Source organism: Oncorhynchus keta, chromosome 11, assembly GCF_023373465.1.
Source record: "Oncorhynchus keta strain PuntledgeMale-10-30-2019 chromosome 11, Oket_V2, whole genome shotgun sequence".
Taxonomy (NCBI): Eukaryota; Metazoa; Chordata; class Actinopteri; order Salmoniformes; family Salmonidae; genus Oncorhynchus; species Oncorhynchus keta.
The window spans coordinates 21,738,528-21,759,119 of NC_068431.1; the positions used below are offsets into that span (position 1 = coordinate 21,738,528).

At 43.8% G+C, this 20,592-nt stretch overlaps 1 protein-coding gene across 3 annotated transcripts in view; it reads left to right on the forward strand.

The window, feature by feature from the left end:
* The first annotated feature begins 13,597 nt into the window (after positions 1–13,597).
* LOC118370570 (glutamate receptor 4-like) overlaps positions 13,598–20,592 on the forward strand; it is a 217,932-nt gene continuing 210,937 nt past the window's right edge. For 2 of the 3 annotated variants that reach the window (XM_052529696.1, XM_052529695.1), the window contains exons 1-2: positions 13,598–13,898; positions 15,187–15,345. In XM_052529696.1, the coding sequence (XP_052385656.1) occupies positions 13,811–13,898; positions 15,187–15,345 (247 nt within the window). In that variant the 5' untranslated portion in view covers positions 13,598–13,810. The remainder of the gene's footprint in view (positions 13,899–15,186; positions 15,346–20,592) is intronic. The other variant, XM_052529694.1, reaches the window with a different exon arrangement.

Sequence of the window (20,592 nt, forward strand, 5' to 3'; positions counted from 1 at the left end):
CCTTGACCATCCAGATCGATGAGCGGCTACAGGAACATAGGAAGGAGAGGAGGTCCAATTCCACCTCGCCTCCGAGGCATCCTGGAAGTCCCCGACGTCTCCATGGCCGAGAGGACCCGAGGCTACCCGGGTTCCCCCGAGAGAAGTATAGGGCCTTTCTACCAGTGTCAAGAAGAGACGGAACATTTAGAAAACGCTGACGTCATTTTCAGTTTATAACCTGTGGTAAAATGTGTATGAACTCAGTACTCTCTTGAATTAAAGGCTGTTACTTGACTTTTAAGACCGGGGCTCTGTCCATTCTTATAAAATAAGTGTCATACAAATTCTTATGAATTGACAGTGTTTAATTTTAATTTTGAATTAAAACAGAGGAATTCAATTCCTTCAACAGGGAACTAGTCAAAATCTCTCCAGGTACTCATTGACTCTTAGGCCGATGAGGGATTTATGGACACTACCCTGGCATCCGAGCTGGACATCCCCACACAGCCCCTCTCCATTCCCATGGACGTTAGCTCACTGGACGGGGGGTCTATAGGCCGAGTCACCCACAATACCACTCCCATCAACCTATGAGTGTCAGGGAACCACAGCGAGGCAATCCAATTCATGCTAATTATGTCTCCTCAGGTTCCTGTGGTATTGAGATTCTCTTGGCTCCAGCGCCACAATCTCCTCATAGACTGGACTGCTGGTGCCATCATGGGCTGGAGCCCGTTCTGCCATGCCCATTGCCTAAAGTCAGCGCAGCCTGCTCCGGGACGATTTCCTGTGGGCTCGAAAGTTGCCCTGGATCTCTCCGCAATTCTAGAGTACTAGATCCTCCTGGACGTTTTCAGTAAGGCCTGGGCCACTTAATTTCCTCCACACAAACACTATGACTGTGGGATCAACCACACCACCCCAGGGACGACTGTAATCTCTGTCGGGTCCGGAGACCAAGGCTATGGAGACCTACATTGAGGACTCACTAGCTGCAGGGTGTATCCGTCCTTCTGGTTCCATAGCCTGGTTCTTCTTTGTTGAGAAGGACAAAACCCTGCGCCCGTGCATGGACTACCGGGGCCTCAATGACATCACGGTGAAGAACCGCTACCCGCTACCACTCATTGCCTCAGCCTACGAGCCGCTCCAGGGGTCCACCGTTTTCTCCAAGTTGGACCTGCGGAACACCTACCACCTGGTGCGGATATGGGAAGGGGACGAGTGGAAGACGGCCAGCAGTCAAGCCCTGGTGACGTTCTTCGCGACGTCTTGAACCAGTTCATCTTCGTCTACCTCGACAACATCCTCAATTTTCTCCCACTCAGCCCAAGAAGATGTGCTCCACGTCCGATAGGTTTTCCAGCACCTCTTGGAGAACCAGCTTTTTGGGAAAGCAGAGAAATGTGTATTCTATTGCTCCACCATCTGCTTCCTTGGTTACATCATCGTTGCAGGGAATGTACAGATGGATCCCGGGATAATAATAATAATGGTGAGAGTGGTGGTGGATTGGCCCCAGCCTACGTCCAGAGTGCAGCTGCTACATTTCCTGCAATTCGTCAACTTTTATTGCCACTTTATCCTGGGTTACAGCACCCTGGCTTCACCCCTGTCTGCACTCACCTCTCCCAAGGTTCCATTCACGTGGTCCCCAGCTGCTGACAGGGCGTTCCGGGACCTCAAACACCACTTCACACAGCTCCCATATTATTTCATCCTGACCCGTCCTGTCAGTTCGTGGTGGAGACCGATGCTTTGGATGTCGGAGTGGGGGCTGTCCTGTCCCAGCGTTCAGCACTGAACCACAAGTTACATCCCTGGAGGGGGCTGAACATCTGTTCATTGTGTGGACAGATCACAAGAACCTGGAATGTCTCCACACCGCCAAGCGTCTCAATTCCAGGCAAGCTAGATGGGACCTGTTTTCACTCGGTTTAACTCCTCCGTCTCCTACAGACCGGGATCCAAGAATATCAAGCCGGATGCGCTGTCATGCCGCTATAGCATCATGGCTACACCCTCGGAGCCCAAGACCATCCTTCCCACCTCGTGGCTGGCGACGGCACTCAGCTGGGGAATAGGGAAACAGGTCCGTGAGGCGTAGCGTTCCCAGATGAAATTCGGGGGGGTGTAACTGGATGTTTGTTCCTGACGCTGTCCTCCCCTCGGTCCTGGAGTAGTCTCCTGTCTGACCCTGGCCTTTGTGCGGCAACGCTTTTCCAGACGTCTCCGCGTTTGTCGCCAACTGTACAATCTGTGCACAGAACAAGACTCCACTAGAAAGCTCCGTCTGGTCTCCTTCAACCACTGCCTGTCTCTCACTGTCCCTGGTCTCACATATGCCTGGACTTTGTTACAGGTCTCCCCCCGTCTGATGGCAACACTGCCATCCTGACAGTAGTGGACCGGTTTTCCAAAGCCGCCCATTTCATTCCTCTCCCAAGCTACCATCTGCCAAAGAGACGGCCCAGCTCATGGTGTAGCACATCTCCTGGATCCATGGACTCCCGGTGGACACGGTCTCCGACCGGGGTCCTCAGTTCTTGTCCCGGTTCTGCAAGGCATTCTGCACACTCATTCAGTCATCAGCCAGCCTGTCCTCCGGGTGCTACCGTCTGTCCAACGGCCAGTCGGAGCGAGCCAATCAAGATCTGGAGATGACTCTTCACTTCCTTCTGCCAACCCCACCACCTGGACCCAGTAACTCAATACCTTCCGTATACATTCCACTTTTCATGTGTCCAGAATTAACCCTATGTCTCACAGCCCTTTGTCTCCTGTTTCCAGTCCCCAGCCCTCTCCCCTATCTCATCGACGGCCAACCGGAGTACACGGTGAGACGCCTCCTGAAGGTTCGACCGCAAGGCAGGGGATTCCAGTACCTGGTTGACTGGGAGGGTTATGGCCCAGAGGAGAGCTGCTAGGTCCCCGTTAGGGATATCCTGGACCCAGGCCTCATCGCTGAGTTCCAACACCGGCACCAAGGTCAACCAGGTACGCACCCAGGTAGGGTGCATACCTGGTGTGGGGGTACTGTCACACCCTGATCTGTTTCACCTGTATTTGTCTCCAACCTCCCTCCACGTGTCGCCCATCTTCCCCATTATACCCAGTGTATTTATACCTGTATTCTCTGTTTGTCTGTTGCCAGTTCGTTTTGTTTCGTAAAGCCTATCAGGGTTTTTCCCGTGCTCCTATCTTTCTCTAGTTCCTGTTTTCTAATTTTCCCGGTTTTGACCATGCTACCTGCCCTGACCCTGCCTGCCGTTCTGTACCTTGTCACACCACCCTATATTATTGACCTCTGCCTTTCCTGACCCTGAGCTTGCCTGCCGTTCTGTACCTTTTGGACTCTGCTCTGGATTACTGACCTCTGCCTGCCCTTGACCTGTCGTTTGCCTGCCCCCATTTTTGTAATAAGCTTTTGTTACTTCAAAACTGTCTGTATCTGAGTCTTCTCCTGAGCCTTGACACTAAAGAGTGGATTATGTTGAGGGAGAGTGAAACAAATACTCACCTCCTCCTCTCTCTCTCTCCCTCTCTTTCTTTCTCCAAAAGTAGTAGACTATGTAGAAAATAGGGTGCTATTTGGGACGCAGAGGTAGTGATGTGTAAGCCAGCGTCCTTGACACACCATGGTAGGAATGCCCACAGGAGCATTTACAGCTATTGGAAACGCCACCTAATTGTTGTCAGCTGAGAACTTCCTTGTCTTGTCATTTAGCGTTACATGGATTATTATTATTTTTGAGTCACACCATCGTTAGGATTAGCATAGCAGCGAGTCAGGCGGTGTTATTATGTGTGCATCCCAAATGGCACCCTATTCCCTATAAAATGCACTACTTTTGACCAGAACCCTTTGGGCCCTAGTCAAAAGTATTGCACTACTAACTAGAGGTCGACCGATTAGGATTTTTCAACGCCAATACCAATAATTGGAGGACCAAAAAAAGCCGATACCGATTAAATTGGACGATTTTTTAAAATGTATTTGTAATACTGACAATTACAACAATGCTGAATTAACACTTATTTTTACTTAATATAATACATCAATCAAATCAATTCAGCCTAATTTGTTTTAGCTAAATATGCAGGTTTAAAAATATATACTTCTGTGTATTGATTTTAAGAAAGGCATTGATGTTTATGGTTAGGTACACATTGGAGCAACGATAAGCACCGCATCGATTATATGCAACTCAGGACACGCTAGATAAACTAGTAATATCAACCATGTGTAGTTAACTAGTGATTATGATAGATTTTTTTTATAAGATAAGTTTAATGCTAGCTAGCAACTTACTGGTTGGCTTGGCTTACTGCATTTGCGTAACAGACAGTCTCCTCGTGGAGTGCAATCAATCATAATCACTAGTTAACTACACATGGTTGGTATTACTAGCTATTATCTAGCGTGTCCTGTGTTGCATATAATCTGACTGAGCGGTGGTAGGCAGAAGCAGGCGCGTAAACATTCATTCAAACAGCACTTACGTGCGTTTTGCCAGCAGCTCTTTGTTGTGCGTCAAGCATTGCGCTGTTTATGACTTCAAACCTATCAACTCCCGAGATGAGGCTGGTGTGACCGAAGTGAAATGGCTGGCTAGTTAGCGCGCGCTAATAGCGTTTCAAACTTCACTCGCTCTGAGCCTTGGGGTGGTTGTTTCCCTTGCTCTGCATGGGTAACGCTGATTCGATGTGGTGGCTACAACCTAAAACTTCTTACCTGGGAATATTGCAGACTCATGTCAAAAAGGAACCACCAGCTTTCATATGTTCTCATGAACAAGGAACTGCTTTGATGCACCTGAACTGACCTCGCCTTCTGGATGATAGCAAGGACCTGAAACATTAGCTTTCTTACATAGCACATATTGCACTTTTACGTTCTTCTCCAACACTTTGTTTTTGCATTATTTAAACCAACTTGAACATGTTTCATTATCTACTTGAGGCTAAATTGATTTTATTGATGTATTATATTAAGTTAAAATAAGTGTTAACTCAGTATTGTTGTAATTGTCATTATTACAAATACATTTTTTTTTTAATCGGCCGATTAATCGGTATCGGCTTTTTTTTGGGGGGGTCCTCCAATAATCGGTATCGGAGTTGAAAAATCATAATCGGTTGACCTCTAATATGGGCCCCAGTTCAAAGTAGTGCACTACTATGGTACTACTAACCCTATGGGCCCTAGTCAAAGGTAGTGCACTACAGAGAGGTCACCGTGGGGTGAGAGAGAGCGAGACCCAATGCTGTGAGACCCTGTGTGTGTTTGTCTGCCTGCCTGTCTGTCTGTGTGTGTAGCATGTCAAATCAAATCAAATGTATTTGTCACATACACATGGTTAGCAGATGTTAATGCGAGTGTAGCGAAATGCTTGTGCTTCTAGTTCCGACAATGCAGTAATAACCAACGAGTAATCTAACTAGCAATTCCAAAACTACTACCTTATACACACAAGTGTAAAGGGATAAAGAATATGTACATAAAGATATATGACTGAGTGATGGTACAGAGCGGTATAGGCAAGATGTAGTAGATGGTATCGAGTACAGTGTATACATATGAGATGAGTATGTAAACAAAGTGGCATAGTTTAAAGTGGCTAGTAATACATGTATTACATAAAGATGCAGTAGATGATATAGAGTACAGTATATACGTATACATATGAGATGAATAATGTAGGGTATGTAAACATTATATTAAGTAGCATTGTTTAAAGTGGCTAGTGATATATTTTACATCAATTCCCATCAATTCCCATTATTAAAGTGGCTGGAGTTGAGTCAGTGTGTTGGCAGCAGCCACTCAATGTTAGTGGTGGCTGTTTAACAGTCTGATGGCCTTGAGATAGAAGCTGTTTTTCAGTCTCTCGGTCCCAGCTTTGATGCACCTGTACTGACCTCGCCTTATGGATGATAGCGGGGTGAACAGGCAGTGGCTTGGGTGGTTGTTGTCCTTGATGATCTTTATGGCCTTCCTGTGACATCGGGTGGTGTAGGTGTCCTGGAGAGCAGGTAGTTTGCCCCCGGTGATGCGTTGTGCAGACCTCACTACCCTCTGGAGAGCCTTACGGTTGTGGGCGGAGCAGTTGCCGTACCAGGCGGTGATACAGCCCGACAGGATGCTATCGATTGTGCATCTGTAGAAGTTTGTGAGTGCTTTTGGTGACAAGCCAAATTTCTTCAGTCTCCTGAGGTTGAAGAGGCGCTGCTGCGCCTTCTTCACGATGCTGTCTGTGTGGGTGGACCAATTCAGTTTGTCTGTGATGTGTACACCGAGGGACTTAAAACTTACTACCCTCTCCACTACTGTCCCATCAATGTGGATAGGGGGGGTGTTCCCTCTGCTGTTTCCTGAAGTCCACAATCATCTCCTTAGTTTTGTTGACGTTGGGTGTGAAGTTATTTTCCTGACACCACACTCCGGGGGCCCTCACCTCCTCCCTGTAGGCCGTCTCGTCGTTGTTGGTAATCAAGCCTACCACTGTTGTGTTGTCCGCAAACTTGATGATTGAGTTGGAGGTGTGCGTGGCCACGCAGTCGTGGGTGAACAGGGAGTACAGGCGAGGGCTCAGAACGCACCCTTGTGGGGCCCCAGTGTTGAGAAAGAGAGTGTGAGAAACAGATTATTTCGATGACAGGGGGTTATTATGCATAAAACTTAATGCTAATATAAATCCATGCCATCTGTTTTTCAAATCACACTCATTCAAGGTCACCTTAATAACAACCTTCACTTATATCATGTCAGCCTCACCAATAATCTAATTCTTTAAACGGGCAATCTGGGATTCAAACAACAAGTGGGTTGTGATGGAGTAAGACAGTTGAACTAAGCTCATAAGGCATTTAAAAGTTATATTTTTAAAGAATAAATAGCTATACTGTGGGGCTCCGGTCTAAGGCACAGCATCTCAGTGCTAGAGGCGTCACTACAGACCCTGGTTCGATTCCAGGCTTAGACCGGAGCCCCACCATAGGGAGGTGTACAATTGGCCCAGCGTCTTCCGGGTTTGGCCTGGGTAGGTCGTCATTGTAAATAAAAATGTGTTTTTAACTGACTTGCATATTTAAATAAAAAAATATTGTATGTCATTCATTTGATAGTCCAAAAACCTACCGCTGGCTACCCATCAGTCTGTAATGATGGCAGACTGACACACACACACACACACATAGACCCCCCAACCTATGCCTCCCACAGCTACACAAACTACACTTTCATTCACAAAGTCTTGGCACATTCAATCACTCACACACTGACTTCCACCCAGTAAAGAGGAAAAGACAGTGTGAGCTGAATGACACAAACAGCGTGGCTAGCTTTCGTCCTAATGGTATTTTTTCTACATCCCAAATGGCACCCTGACTTATTTCCTATATAGTGCATTATTTTTGACCAGAACCTATGGGGATCCTGGTCAAAAGTAGTCACTTTATAGGGAGCAGGGTGGCATTTTGGACGCAACCTTTGTCAGAATCGATGACTTGGGGTTATGACAGACAAGCCTTTCTCTTAGTTTGGGTCCCAAAAGACACTCTATTCCCTATATAGTGGACTGCTTCTATAGGATCTGGTCAAAAATAATGCACTAAATAGGTCTAGAGGATAGGGTGCCTAAACACTCGACTATAATGAAACGTCACATAATGTCAGCCATGAGAGATGTTTCGCTGCCAAAGAGACAGACACAAGGCCTTTCAAAATAATTCCAGAGAAAAAAATGACATTTGAATTTAAAGAGGAGACAGCCTAGAAGACTGATCCTAACACTTAACCCATCTGGAGTCTGACATACATCATCATGAGGTCTAATCTACATAATTGTTTTGTCTTTTTGGACTTTCAGCCACTTCTAGGGCCGTATATACCACATATACAATATATTACATGATGTGCCCCGTGTCGTCTCAGTTGGTAGAGAATGGTGCTTGAAACACCAGGGTTGTGGGCTTGATTCCCACAAGGGACCAGTACAAGAAAGTATGAAAATGTATGCAATCACTAATGTATGTTGCTCTTGATGAGTGTCTGCTAAATTATTAAATGTTATTTTTTAAATGCAAAATAAATAGATCATGTGTCTTGCCCAGATGGGTAAATATTGTGAGAATGGTGTTTTGGAATGTTGCAGATTTGCAGCCTGGTCTCATAACATAATATATGTAAATCCAGGACTCTCAAATGTGTATGATATGTTACGTTTGGTATGGTTACATAAGACAGATGGTTACTTAAGACAAAAATGAAAGTCGGTTGGTTGCAAATGTAAGTATTTTAGCTAATTAGCAACTTTTCAAATACTCACTACTTTTTAGATATTTTGCAACTACTTAGCATGTTAGCTAACCCTTCCGTTAACCCTAACCCTTTAACCTAACTCCTAACCTTAACCCTAACACCTAGCCTAAGCTAGCTAACGTTAGCAACCTAGCTAGAATTTGTAACATACATTATCAAATTGGCAACATATAGTATGTTTGTCAGGTTGTGCGCTACTGATATAGAAGTCAGGTGCAGGTGAGCAGAGAGTTGATATCAGGCGCACACTTTATTTGGCAGAAGCAACAACAGACGGACGCAACTGCGTCAAAAAACCTCCAGCCAATGGCAAAAGTGAAAAGCACGACAACAGTCACAATGAAGCAAATATTTAACAATTAAACATACTTCGGATTAAACACAGTACCTGGGGAAAAACCAGCCTGGCTCGCCACACAAAACATATTCCACACAAAGACATGGGGGGAACATATATGTAGTGTGATTAGGGAATGTGAACCAGGTGTGCGGGGAAACAAGACAAAACACATGGAACAATGAAAAGTGGAGCGGCGATAGCTAGAAGACCGGTGACACCGACCGCCGAACGCCGCCCGAACAAGGAGAGAGGAGCTGACTTCGGTGGAAGTCGTGACATCGTGTTGCATATTCGTAACATATTTACATTTTGCTCATTCATAACATATCATATGAAATGGGTGATGGACATCCACAAATGAATACATACTATACGAAATGTAACATATGTATCAGGTGTATCAGATTGAGATATGGCAACACTGATGGTCCCAGAGGAACTGTGTTTTTTGGAACGTTATAGATATGTTATCATTGTAGGCCTATCATTGTCATTTTTCTAGAGGAGGCTAGTCTATGAGAATAAAAAGGTATAAGTAGTGAGGTTTAAAGTGATGATAATTAAGTAGGGTAATATATAAAAAAAATATGCAATCACAATCCTGAATGCCTAAAGACCCATTTCCCAGCAGCGTCATGAAAAGTTGCGCACAACGTTCGTCATCAGATACCTCTTTGTTTAGCTAGCAGTGGATAGGATCGTACAGTATGCGACATCAAATGTAGCTCGTGCAAGTTAACAAACACATAATCATATGTTTGTCGTCTACAACATTGCAGATGTCATCAGAGGATTGATTACCTAGCAAGCCAGCGAGGCAAAGTAAAATATCACAAATAGAGCTAAATAAAGCCAGAAGAATAATATACTTGATGAACATAAATATAGCCATAAGTATTGTGTGTTTTCATGGTCATCACTCACTCACTGTTAAGTTTGTCAAGGTCCCGAGATCAGCGTTAGCTATCCTGCTAGACAGTTTATTAATTTCGGGATGCACCCGCATCATTCAAAAGTGATGTTTGATGGTAAACACCAAATCTAAATATAATGTATTATTCACTTGATACATTATGTTGAACACAGGCCTATATACTGTAACATATGTAACCAGTGGTACAATGTAAAGCTGTGTAGAACAGCAATGGCACTGGGATCATCTTCCCCTCCCCCAAGCCTAACATTAACCATTAGTGGGTAAATTCCAAACTGACCCAAGAGGCAACTTCACCCTACTCCAACAAGCTCAGACAGGAGACGTTCTCTCTCTTGTACATGTGTTATTTTGTTAATTGCTGATGCTATTTAGCGACAGGAGATCCCTAGTTCCATAACAGAGGGCTTGATCAATTGAACATGTTTCAATCCTCAAGTTATTTGTTGAATGACGAACATTCCAAGACCACCACATGTTCATAAAGCAAGACCACCACATGTTCATAAGTTGCCTATGTTATTGTGTGTTCATACTGTTTCACCCCTCCTAGTACTGTAGTAGTTAGTAAAGTTCAGTTTGTCAGCACGCTAGTTTCAGTACTGCAGACTGACAGTTTAGTTTAATTTCAGCACCATGGACAGCGACCTAATCCACAGAGCCCTGGTTTTGCACTTCCTATATGTACAGTATTAAAAATATATATTTTACCTTTATTTAACAGTAGTATAAAGGTTGGTTTTATTTGAGGGCTATATATACTTTCAGTACAGTGGACAGACGTTTCTTTCAGCACCATGGACAACAGCCCAAACACAGTAAGCTTACTTTATCTATTAGTTTCAGCACCCTGGACAGCAGCCTAACCTACAGCACAGCGCCCCCGCCCTACGTCATTTCTGTCTGGTTGAAAACGTTGAAACGTTCTGATCTGTCTCTCCGATCTAATATCGCTATCATTCCTTGTAGCAAGGGCAGCTCGAGCATGGCAATTAGGAGTGTGCAATCTGCATAGGCTACATAAACGTCTTAATTAAATCCATTGGAGCGCGAGCGAAAGTGAGGGTGATCAAAGTTGTTTCTCATTAGCATATTGACAAAAGCAAAATCAATTTACAGTTTGCCTTTTATACTGTTAAGATTGCCTTCCTGCGTCTGTGCGGGTTTGTCTTCTGTGTGCAGGTCCTTAATAGTCCTGTGGGTAGGCCTAAAACCTGCTATTCATCTTGCAATGAAGAAAGCTAAAGAAAATACATGAATAGTGAATAGGCCTACCGAAGCAAGGTTTGTATTGAATGTGAGATGGCCTAGTCCTTTGTATGGCGATGCAAATACAAATCTCAAATCAGCAAAATGTGAGGTGAATGACAACAACAACGCTGGCATATACACATATACATTTATCCAAAAGTATGTGGACACCCCTTCAAGTTAGTGCATTCAGGAGTTCCAAACTTGGAAGCAATGTCAGCACAATAACTGTTAGTCGGGAGCTTCATGTAATGGGTTTCCATGGCCAAGCAGCCACACACAAGCCTAAGATCACCATGTGCAATGCCAAGCATCGGCTGGAGCAGTGTAAAGCTTACCGTAATTGGACTCAAGTAGTGGAAATGTGTACTCTGGAGTGCTGAATCATGCTTCACCATCTGGCAATCCAACGGACAAATCTAGGTTTGGTGGATGCCAGGAGAACACTACCTGCCCCAATGCATAGTGCCAACTGTAACATTTGGTGGAGGAGGAATAATGGTCTGGAGCTGTTTTTCATGGTTTGGGCTAGGTCCCTTAGTTCCATTGAAGGGAAACTTTAACTCTACAGCATACAATGACAGTCTAGATGACTCTACACTTCCAATTTTGTGGCAACAGTTTGGGGAATGCCTTTTCCTGTTTAAGCATGACAATGCACAAAGCGAGGTGCACAAAGCGAGGTCCTTACAGAAATGTTTTTGCAAGATCGTTGTGGATGAACTTGACCGGCCTGCACAGAGCCCTGACCTCAACCCTATCGAACATCTTTGGGATGAACTGGAATGCTGACTGCGAGCCAGGCCTAATCGCCCAATATCAGTGCCCAACCTCACTAATGCTCTTTTGGCTGAATGGAAACAAGTTCTTGCAGCAATGTTACAGCATCTAGTGGAAAGCCTTCCCAAAAGAGTGAGTGGAGGCTGTTATAGCGGCAAAATAATCTCAACCCGGCACAGCCGGAAGAGGACTGGCTACCCTTCAGAGACGTTTTCCTCTCTAGGTTTCTTTCTAGGTTCCTGCCATTCTAGTGAGTTTTTCCTAGCCACCGTGCTTCTACATCTGCATTGCTTGCTGTTTGGGGTTTTAGGCTGGGTTTCTGTATAGCACTTTGTGACATCGGCTGATGTAAGGGGGACCAACTTTATATTAATTCCCATGATTTTGGAATGAGATGTTCGACGAGCAGGTGTCCACATATTTTTGGTCATGTAGTGTATTTTTCTCACTATTATAGCTGAGGTCACCACGAGGGCACTCAATTGCCACACTTCCTTTATTCACAACAACATCATATAATATCTTACAAGATTAATTTTTATTTCCTAAGTGGAATGCGCAGATTCACTCACTGACACATACAGTTGACGTCGGAAGTGTACATACACTTAGGTTGGAGTCATTAAAACTAGTTTTTCAACCACTCCATAAATTTCTTGTTAACAAACTACAGTTTTCGCAAGTCGGTTAGGTCATCTACTTTGTGAATGACACAAATCATTTTTCCAACACTTGTATACAGACAGATTATTTCACTGTATCACAATTCCAGCGGGTCAGAAGTTTACATACACTAAATTGACTATGGCAGTTGACTATGGTTGACTACCAACTATGGTTGATGCTATGGACTGGCCCGCCGGTCCCCAGACCTGAATCCAATTGAGCACATCTGGGACATCGTGTCTCGCTCCATCCACCAACGCCATGTTGCACCACAGACTGTCCAGGAGTTGGCGGATGCTTTAGTCCAGGTCTGGGAGGAGATCCCTCAGGAGACCATCCACCACCTCATCAGGAGCATACCCAGGTATTGTAGGGAGGTCATACAGGCACGTGGAGGCCACACACACTACTGAACCTCATTTTGACTTGTTTTAAGGAGATTACATCAAAGTTGGATCAGCCTGTAGTGTGGTTTTCCACTTTAATTTTGAGTGTGACTCCAAATCCAGACCTCCAAGGGTTGATACATTTGATTTCCATTGCTCATTTTGTGTGATTTTGTTGTCAGCACATTCAACTATGTAAAGAAAGAAGTATTTAATAAGAATATTTGATTAATTCAGATCTAGGATGTGTTATTTTAGTGTTCCCTTTATTTTTTTGAGCAGTGTATATATCTGGTAATGAATAGATGACATTCGTATTATGCCACAATATCAGAGCCTCAAACATTCTGCTGTGTCATAGATAGGCAAATTATATAAGTGTGCTGAAATTCAATGGTTCTCTTTATACCACAACTGGTATAATATAATGTAGGTTGACGTTTATTGCCATGAGTTTTGTCCTGGACAATGAACTGAGTGATTTTCACTTAGGTCATCTGCAAAGTCAAAATTTGATATATTGTAAAAATTCATGAAAACTAAAATGAGCTTTTGGTCTTAATTTAAGTTTAGGGTTAGGCTTTAGGGTGTAGTTAAGGTTGGGGTTAGATTTGATTTTAGGGTTAGGCATTAGGGTTAACTGTGTAGTTAAGGTTAGGGTTATATTTAAGTTTAGGGTTAGGCATTAGGGTTAACTGTGTAGTTAAGGTTAGGGTTAGATTTTAAATAAGATTTTATGACTTATGACTGTGCCCACTGGTGACCACTCTGCAAAGCTGCCTCCAGAACAAAACGCTAACCTGCTTATAGAATAGGACACTTCTTCTCAACGAGTAACAGGGTGGCGTTGAGGGAACATATGCGGGAGGAGAGAACGACAGCAGAGAGGGAGACAGGCTCGAGAGAAAGCGCATGTGTGATTCCGCTCTCGATGCAGGCAGCCCACCACTGGCAAGCTCCCCTCATCTTGTGTGTAACGTCTATACTGCCCAACAGCCGTATGTACCAGCGTCCGCCGGCACTGCGGGGGAAGATTCAACCCATAATGGATTGCTAATGAACGGAGCCTCTTTTTCTTTTCGTCTTGTTTTTCCCCCGACTGTCATCCTCTTCAATGTCTCTTATCAGTTTTTAACCAAAACAAAATGAGGATTTCTTGTGACCAGTTTCTATTGATATTGTCTGTCTTTCGGGGACTCACAATGGGGGCTTTCCCAAGCAGTGTACAGATCGGTAAGTGTAGCCTACAGCAGTGCTTGACAATTAAAAGGGCATGGACATTTGCCAATCGGGTTATGAAGTGGTGAATAAGGTCTTGTTTTCATTATAGTTTATGTGACCTTGTTAGGAAATTGGCTACTTGTTCATCATTCATGATCACATAACATTGACATTGCAAAGTAGAATTGACTGAGAAATTGACTGAGAAACCTATTACTGTATTAACATTACATTTTCAATTTGTTCCTAGTTGATTCAATGTTTTGTCTCGTATGTGCAGAAGGGAAACATGTATATATGGTCATACATAACTGTTCCAGTGCGGTCCTCAGCATTCGGTGTCCTTTCAAAGCCCCACTGCAGCAGTAGCCTAGTGCTCCGAGCAATGACTGGATGCTTCGCTTGGTCGGAGCGAATGGATCAGCAGCAGGAATTCTCTCAAAGTGTGTGTAGCCCTGCTGCAGAGTGCACACTCACCCCTGTTACATTCAGAAGACTCCGTTCTGCTTTTGTATAAGCCCGTTTGTCATAGTCATACTGTTTCATATGTTGCTGGCTAGGTTCTTTGCCACTGAGAAAACACGAGGAGCGCGTTTATTCAATCTAGAGCCTCCGTCCGAACCCAGCGAAAGCACTGACTATATGTAGCCTAAAAGCTGCGCCGTGGAGGGATCTCTGCTAGTGTCAAGTGCCCTCGGTCTTTTGGCCTTTAACTTATGGTGTTGGCCGTGGCCCAAAAAGGAACAGTAAATCCAGTGCGTTAATATTACTGCTGAGTCGATCAATTGGCTTATTTATAGCTCAAGCACATCCGAACAAATCATGCTGAACGCAAATAATTCGGAGTCGAATGATATCCCTCTGTCGAATAGTAATTTTGAACTTAATATATGTGTGGTGTGTTTTAAAGCTATATTCCAATGGGCCACATGTCTTTTCAAGCTTGGTTGACCTTTTACGATTTCCAGGCAGGGTCCTTTGGGAGGGACAATGTGTTAAGGTTATTGGCTGTGGCTCTTGTTTTTCATCAAAGCATTTACTGTATGCTCAGTGTCTGACATCCCATTGCTCACTCACTCTCTCGCTCTCCATCCATCCATCCATCCATCCATCCATCCATCCATCCATCCATCGCTCTCTCTCCCTGTCTCTCTCTCTCTCCCTGCATTTCATTTCGCTATGTATTTATAGCTAAACGTGATAAAAGGATTAAAAAAATATTTACTGTATATATATATATATATATAATAAATATAATAATAAATACCTCTGTCTCATCCCTTTCTCCCTCTCTCTGCAGGTGGCCTGTTCATCAGAAACACGGATCAGGAATACACAGCATTTCGCCTGGCCATCTTTCTGCACAATACCAGTCCCAACGCGTCCGAGGCCCCGTTCAACCTGGTGCCTCATGTGGACAACATCGAGACGGCCAACAGCTTTGCTGTCACCAATGCCTGTGAGTACAGACTGGCCAGATGCATCCCAATTTCATGCTTTAATGGCTATCTTTCTCATCTGACCAGTCAAGTCAAACTCTGGTTTGAATGCCAGGGTGTTGGCATAACACAATTGTGTCCATTGTTAGACTGTGATTGCAGACTGTAAAAGCCCAGGTTGGGGTGGATGGAAGGGTGGTTGGGATTCGGATTGTCTAATGGCATGAGAAAGTTTGCCCTTTACCGTTGTGAGACTATAGTGGTATGTTACTGTATGCTATGGTGAGAGTTGAGAAGATAGTGTGTCTGTGTGCCTTATTTCTTTCTCTGTCACACACATGTGCACGCCCATGATACATACACACAGACACAGTATACAGTGTCACCCATGAACACTGCAACATGACAGGATACTCTCTGGCTCCCTTCCAGCTTCAACTTTGTGTGTGTGTGTGTGTGTGTGTGTGTGTGTGTGTGTGTGTGTGTGTGTGTGTGTGTGTGTGTGTGTGTGTGTGTGTGTGTGTGTGTGTGTGTGTGTGTGTGTGTGTGTGTGTGTGTGTGTGTGTGTGTGTGTGTGTGTGTGATTCTTATCTAGCAAGGCATTCTCTCCTCCGTGCATACATTAGAGCATGTACATGCATTTATGTATGTACGTCTATGCAATGTATGTGTGTGAGGTTGTTGTGGCAGGCTGTGCATGTTTCCCTTCATCACTATGGCTCAGCAGCAGGTAGCGAGGAGCAGTGTTGGCTAAGCCTGTCATTGTTTGTTTGCGGGGAGTGACTGCTGGTTGTGGTGGTGAATACCCTGCTGCTAACCTGAGGAGCCCTGTGTGAGAGAGGCTTGTTCTTTCTTGCCCCCGGGTACGGCTGCAGTCTGGTACTGGACGTGACTTCATCTACTCTGCTTTAGTATACACACACATCTTTCTCCCTCACAGTCATCTCTTCTCGTCATCCTCACCTGGGTTGGCTTCTATAGTTAAGGTCAACCTCTGCCCATTCTCAGTCTATTTCTCCGCTCATTGGGGGTTTGTATATAGTATAGAATTGTATAGTATTGTCACTGGCGGACTTACCATTAGGAAGAAGAAGCAATTGACTCAGGCCTCACATCATAAAGGGGCCTCATGAGCTGGGCCTAAAAAATAAATAAATATGTTGGCTTACCGCATCTGCTGGTGTTTGTCAGACCAGGAGATATCTTGAAAATCGGTTTTCTTACGAAAACGTCTGTAGAGTCGGTTTGCCCTACAAATGAATATGTTATTATGACCCCTCTATGGAAAGAGGAGACTCTCACAAACACAACCGTGTTCTCTGTTCTGCTCTATGGGACTCATATGAAGGTAACCCGGTGCCGGGACGAAAAATGAATGGAAGTGAATAGGGCATTTCCACGTCAAAGGTATACAGGTAATTCCATGGTAATAAAAAAATCACTATACATGTATATCTCAGATATGAGACAGACACTTCAAAACATACTTTATTTTGATCAAATGTTGGACTTCCTGTTATTTTATATATGAATCTGTTATTCAATGTGTTTCTATGGGTTAATAGCATATTATGTTTCATCAACAACAACAAAAAATATCTTAATTCTGTTTTGTCAGAAGTGTGCTCTATTCATAAAATTGACATACATCAAAAAAAAGAATTCTCCTTCGATTTCCCTGCCACCCTCACTATAGACTGTGACACACTGTTGCACGATGACACTAAACTGGTGAGCACTATTGGAGCTCCGCCCAAGCAAGGCATTCGATTGGTTTGACGTTTAGCGAGGCAAAACTGATTCACACTGGGTCTTCACCCCTATTTAGCTAGTTTTCTGCCATGAACTTTCCCAGGCTTACCTTCTTAGGGAGACCTGGTTCTCATTGAGGCTAGCTAAGTAGAAACCCAGCCCAGGGCCCTTGGACTCTAGGGGGATACAATACGCATTTATTTTGGAAAAAGACAGGTGCTGCTGATAATACTGCCATGGTCGTTGAGGCAGAGGACATATATGTGTAGCCCATGTGTCTGATGCTGTCTGGTGAAAAAGAGGATCGCATGTCAGCATCAGATACATGGGCTACAGATAGTAAGACAGAGGGGCGCTGTTTCGTTCGCTCGGATGCTTTCTCTGGTGAGAGTTTCTCCACTTGCAAATTGATCTTTGTTGGCTGGTGCACAGTGCACTGTTTGGATGCTGGAATAATTTTGGGATGAACGTGTGAAGATAATCTACTTTCTGAAGTGATTTTTTGACAATCGGATAAAAACACAATGACTGGTTTGGTTTATGGCACATTAAAAGGTAATACATTTTTACAGTTAAATTACGTCTTTAATATATAGCCCATTAAAACATTTTGTCCACGCATTTGGAGGGGCAGAGGGTGCCTCAGACTGGCCTGTCTGGAGCCTCCAAATCACTAAGTCTGCCGTATAGTACAGCCTCACCGGTTAGGGCCTCAATTGTTAGGGTCACAAGGTTGAGTGATGTCACATTGAGCATTGGTTGACGGTTGGGAAACAGTCCATTCCATTCGGTGTTATTTGAACACAGATCCGTCACAGCCTGTGTTAGTGTCACATCGAGTCTCGTCACATACTGTACTTACGTCAAGTTGAAGGTTGTCACATTGAATTGCGTAGTATGGCATGTCACGTCGAGTGGGGTTTCAATTCACTGCATTCTCACCAGCCCCCCATGGTTCACATTATGTGCTATCGTCTTTGTCTGCATCCCAAATGGCACTCTGTTCTCAGTATTGTGCACTTGTCAAAAATAGTACACTACAGTATGTAGGGAATCGGGTGCTATTTAGGACACAGACTTTGTATTTAGTTTCGATTCAATATGCTTATTCCCCCATCTCCCATTCATCATTGTATAACTGCAATCTACGGCTAGGCTATGTCCCATTCTTTATGGCTGTGTGTGTACCGACTTCTACTTTCCATGCTATCTGCAGTGCCCATGGTTCATATTGGACGTATGTCTATTCGGTTCCATCCATTCTCTATTGCTGGTCACTGCAGAGTCTATTTCTCTCTTCTGTCAATCCTCCATGTCTCATACCAGCATTTGATGTTCACCTACTAACTAAAGGCTATGTTCCATCCATTCTCCATTGCTGTGTGCGTAGCAGCAACATCCAATCCGTGTCTCATATTTGGTGTTCATCTACTATAAGCTATATAGTCTGTTCTCTTTTGTTACTGTGCAGCAGCATGCACTATCACATAATTTCTCTCTCTTTCGCACCAATCCCGATGTCTCATATTTGGTGTATTAGTGATTTGTTGCTCTCTGGTTCTCTGGGGTGCAGTGTTTCTCTCATCTGTGTTTGGCCCCAAGGCGGGTTCCCAGGACAGATGATTTGGCTTCTGATGATCCCTCTCGCCCTCCAGGAGTCTATAAATACACCAGGCCCCCCGCCCCACCGCTTGTCTTATTATCAACGATGTGATATTAGAAAACTGATGGCTAAGTTAAGCAGAGGATGAAGAGTTGTGTCTGAGACATGTGTTTGAGGAATGGTGTGTGTGTGTGTGTGTGTTTGTGTGTGTTTTTACAGTGCGTTTGTGTATGTGTGTTTATAGTGTGTGTATGCGCTTGTGCGTGTGACACTCTAATGTACTTGTCCTCTTGCTCAGTTGTGCACTGGGGCCTCCCGCTCCTCTTTCTATTCTGGTTATGGCCAGTTTGTGCTGTTCTGTGAAGGGAGTAGTACACAGCGTTGTACGAGATCTTCAGTTTCTTGGCAATTTCTCACATGGAATAGCTTTCATTTCTCAGAACAAGAATAGACTGACAAGTTTCAGAAGAAAGTCTTTGTTTCTGGCCATTTTGAGCCTGTAATCTAACTCACAAATGCTGATGCTCCAGATACTCAACTAGTCTAAAGAAGGCCAGTTTTATCGCTTCTTAATCAGCACAACCGTTTTCAGCTGTGTTAACATAATTGCAAAAGGGTTTTCTAATGATCAATTAGTCTTTTAAAATGATAAACTTGGATTAGCTAACAAAACGTGCCATTGGAACACAGGAGTGACGGTTGCTGATAATTGGCCTGTACGCCTATGTAGATATTCCAGTTTCAGTAGTCATTTACAACATTAACAATGTCTACACTGTATTTATGATCAATTTGATGTTATTTTAATGGACAAAAACGTGCTTTTCTTTCAAAAACAAGAATATTTCTAAGTGACCCTAAACTTTTGAATGGTAGTGTATAGCTTTTTTTATGAGCATGTCCTTATTTCTGTTACAGCATACTGAATGACTCATTCATATTCCATTCACCCAGCTCAATGTAACATCGATAGATTTAGGGTACTACACGATACTCAAATTTCCCTATACCCATCATGAGGTTGCTACAACCTAGCCTATGAATTAATGTTTACAATGTAGGTGCACAGGTCGAGAGAATCTTTAGTAATCAAAGTGACAGACAGTGACACATTTAATGCTGCCTTGCACACTCTTGCCTGCATCTAGCTGATCTAGGTTGTAATCATTAGTCCAACAGTTGCAAACAAGAGTTTCTATTGGACAAATTCAAGCATGTTTATCCCCGTTTTGTTCCGTTTGCTTCTGTTTAAGGAAAGTTTTTCAACAGAATCGGCAGAATGGATACACCCCTGGTCACACGTGCTCCTCCTCTCTCACCCTTTCCCTTCGCTTGTGGACTTCATTGCACCACTCGTCAGCTGTCTATGACCAGGCAAAAAATAAACTTTCCAAGACAAACACTCATATCATAACCGCTATAGACAGCCTACATCATTGTCGCCATCTAACGTCATAGTCAACATAGCCAATAGAACAAACGCATTAGTAAACCTGCTAAAATCAAGCAGTACAGTGTATAGTCAGCAAGCACTTTATCAGTTTACAGCTTGCCCTGGTGGCAATGAATTAATACAACCAACGGCTTGCCTTGGAAGAGTTCCAGTGTTGGATAGCCATAGCCAGCTAGCTAATTTAGCATCCTTATCTGTTTGAGCCGGGTGTTTGAGTAGGCTAAACTAGCTAGCAATCTAAGTAAGTGAAAGTGGAAAAAATACAATGAAATATAGCTAGCTCTCCCTCTTGCTTCTTAAGAAATGAATTTGTCAAAGTCTGTTAAACTATTGTCTTTCTTTCTATTTTAGTCAACTACTCACCACATTTTATGCACTGCAGTGTTAGCTAGTTGTAGCTTATGCTTTCAGTACTAGATTCATTCTCTGATCCTTCGTTGTGTGGACAAAATGTAATTT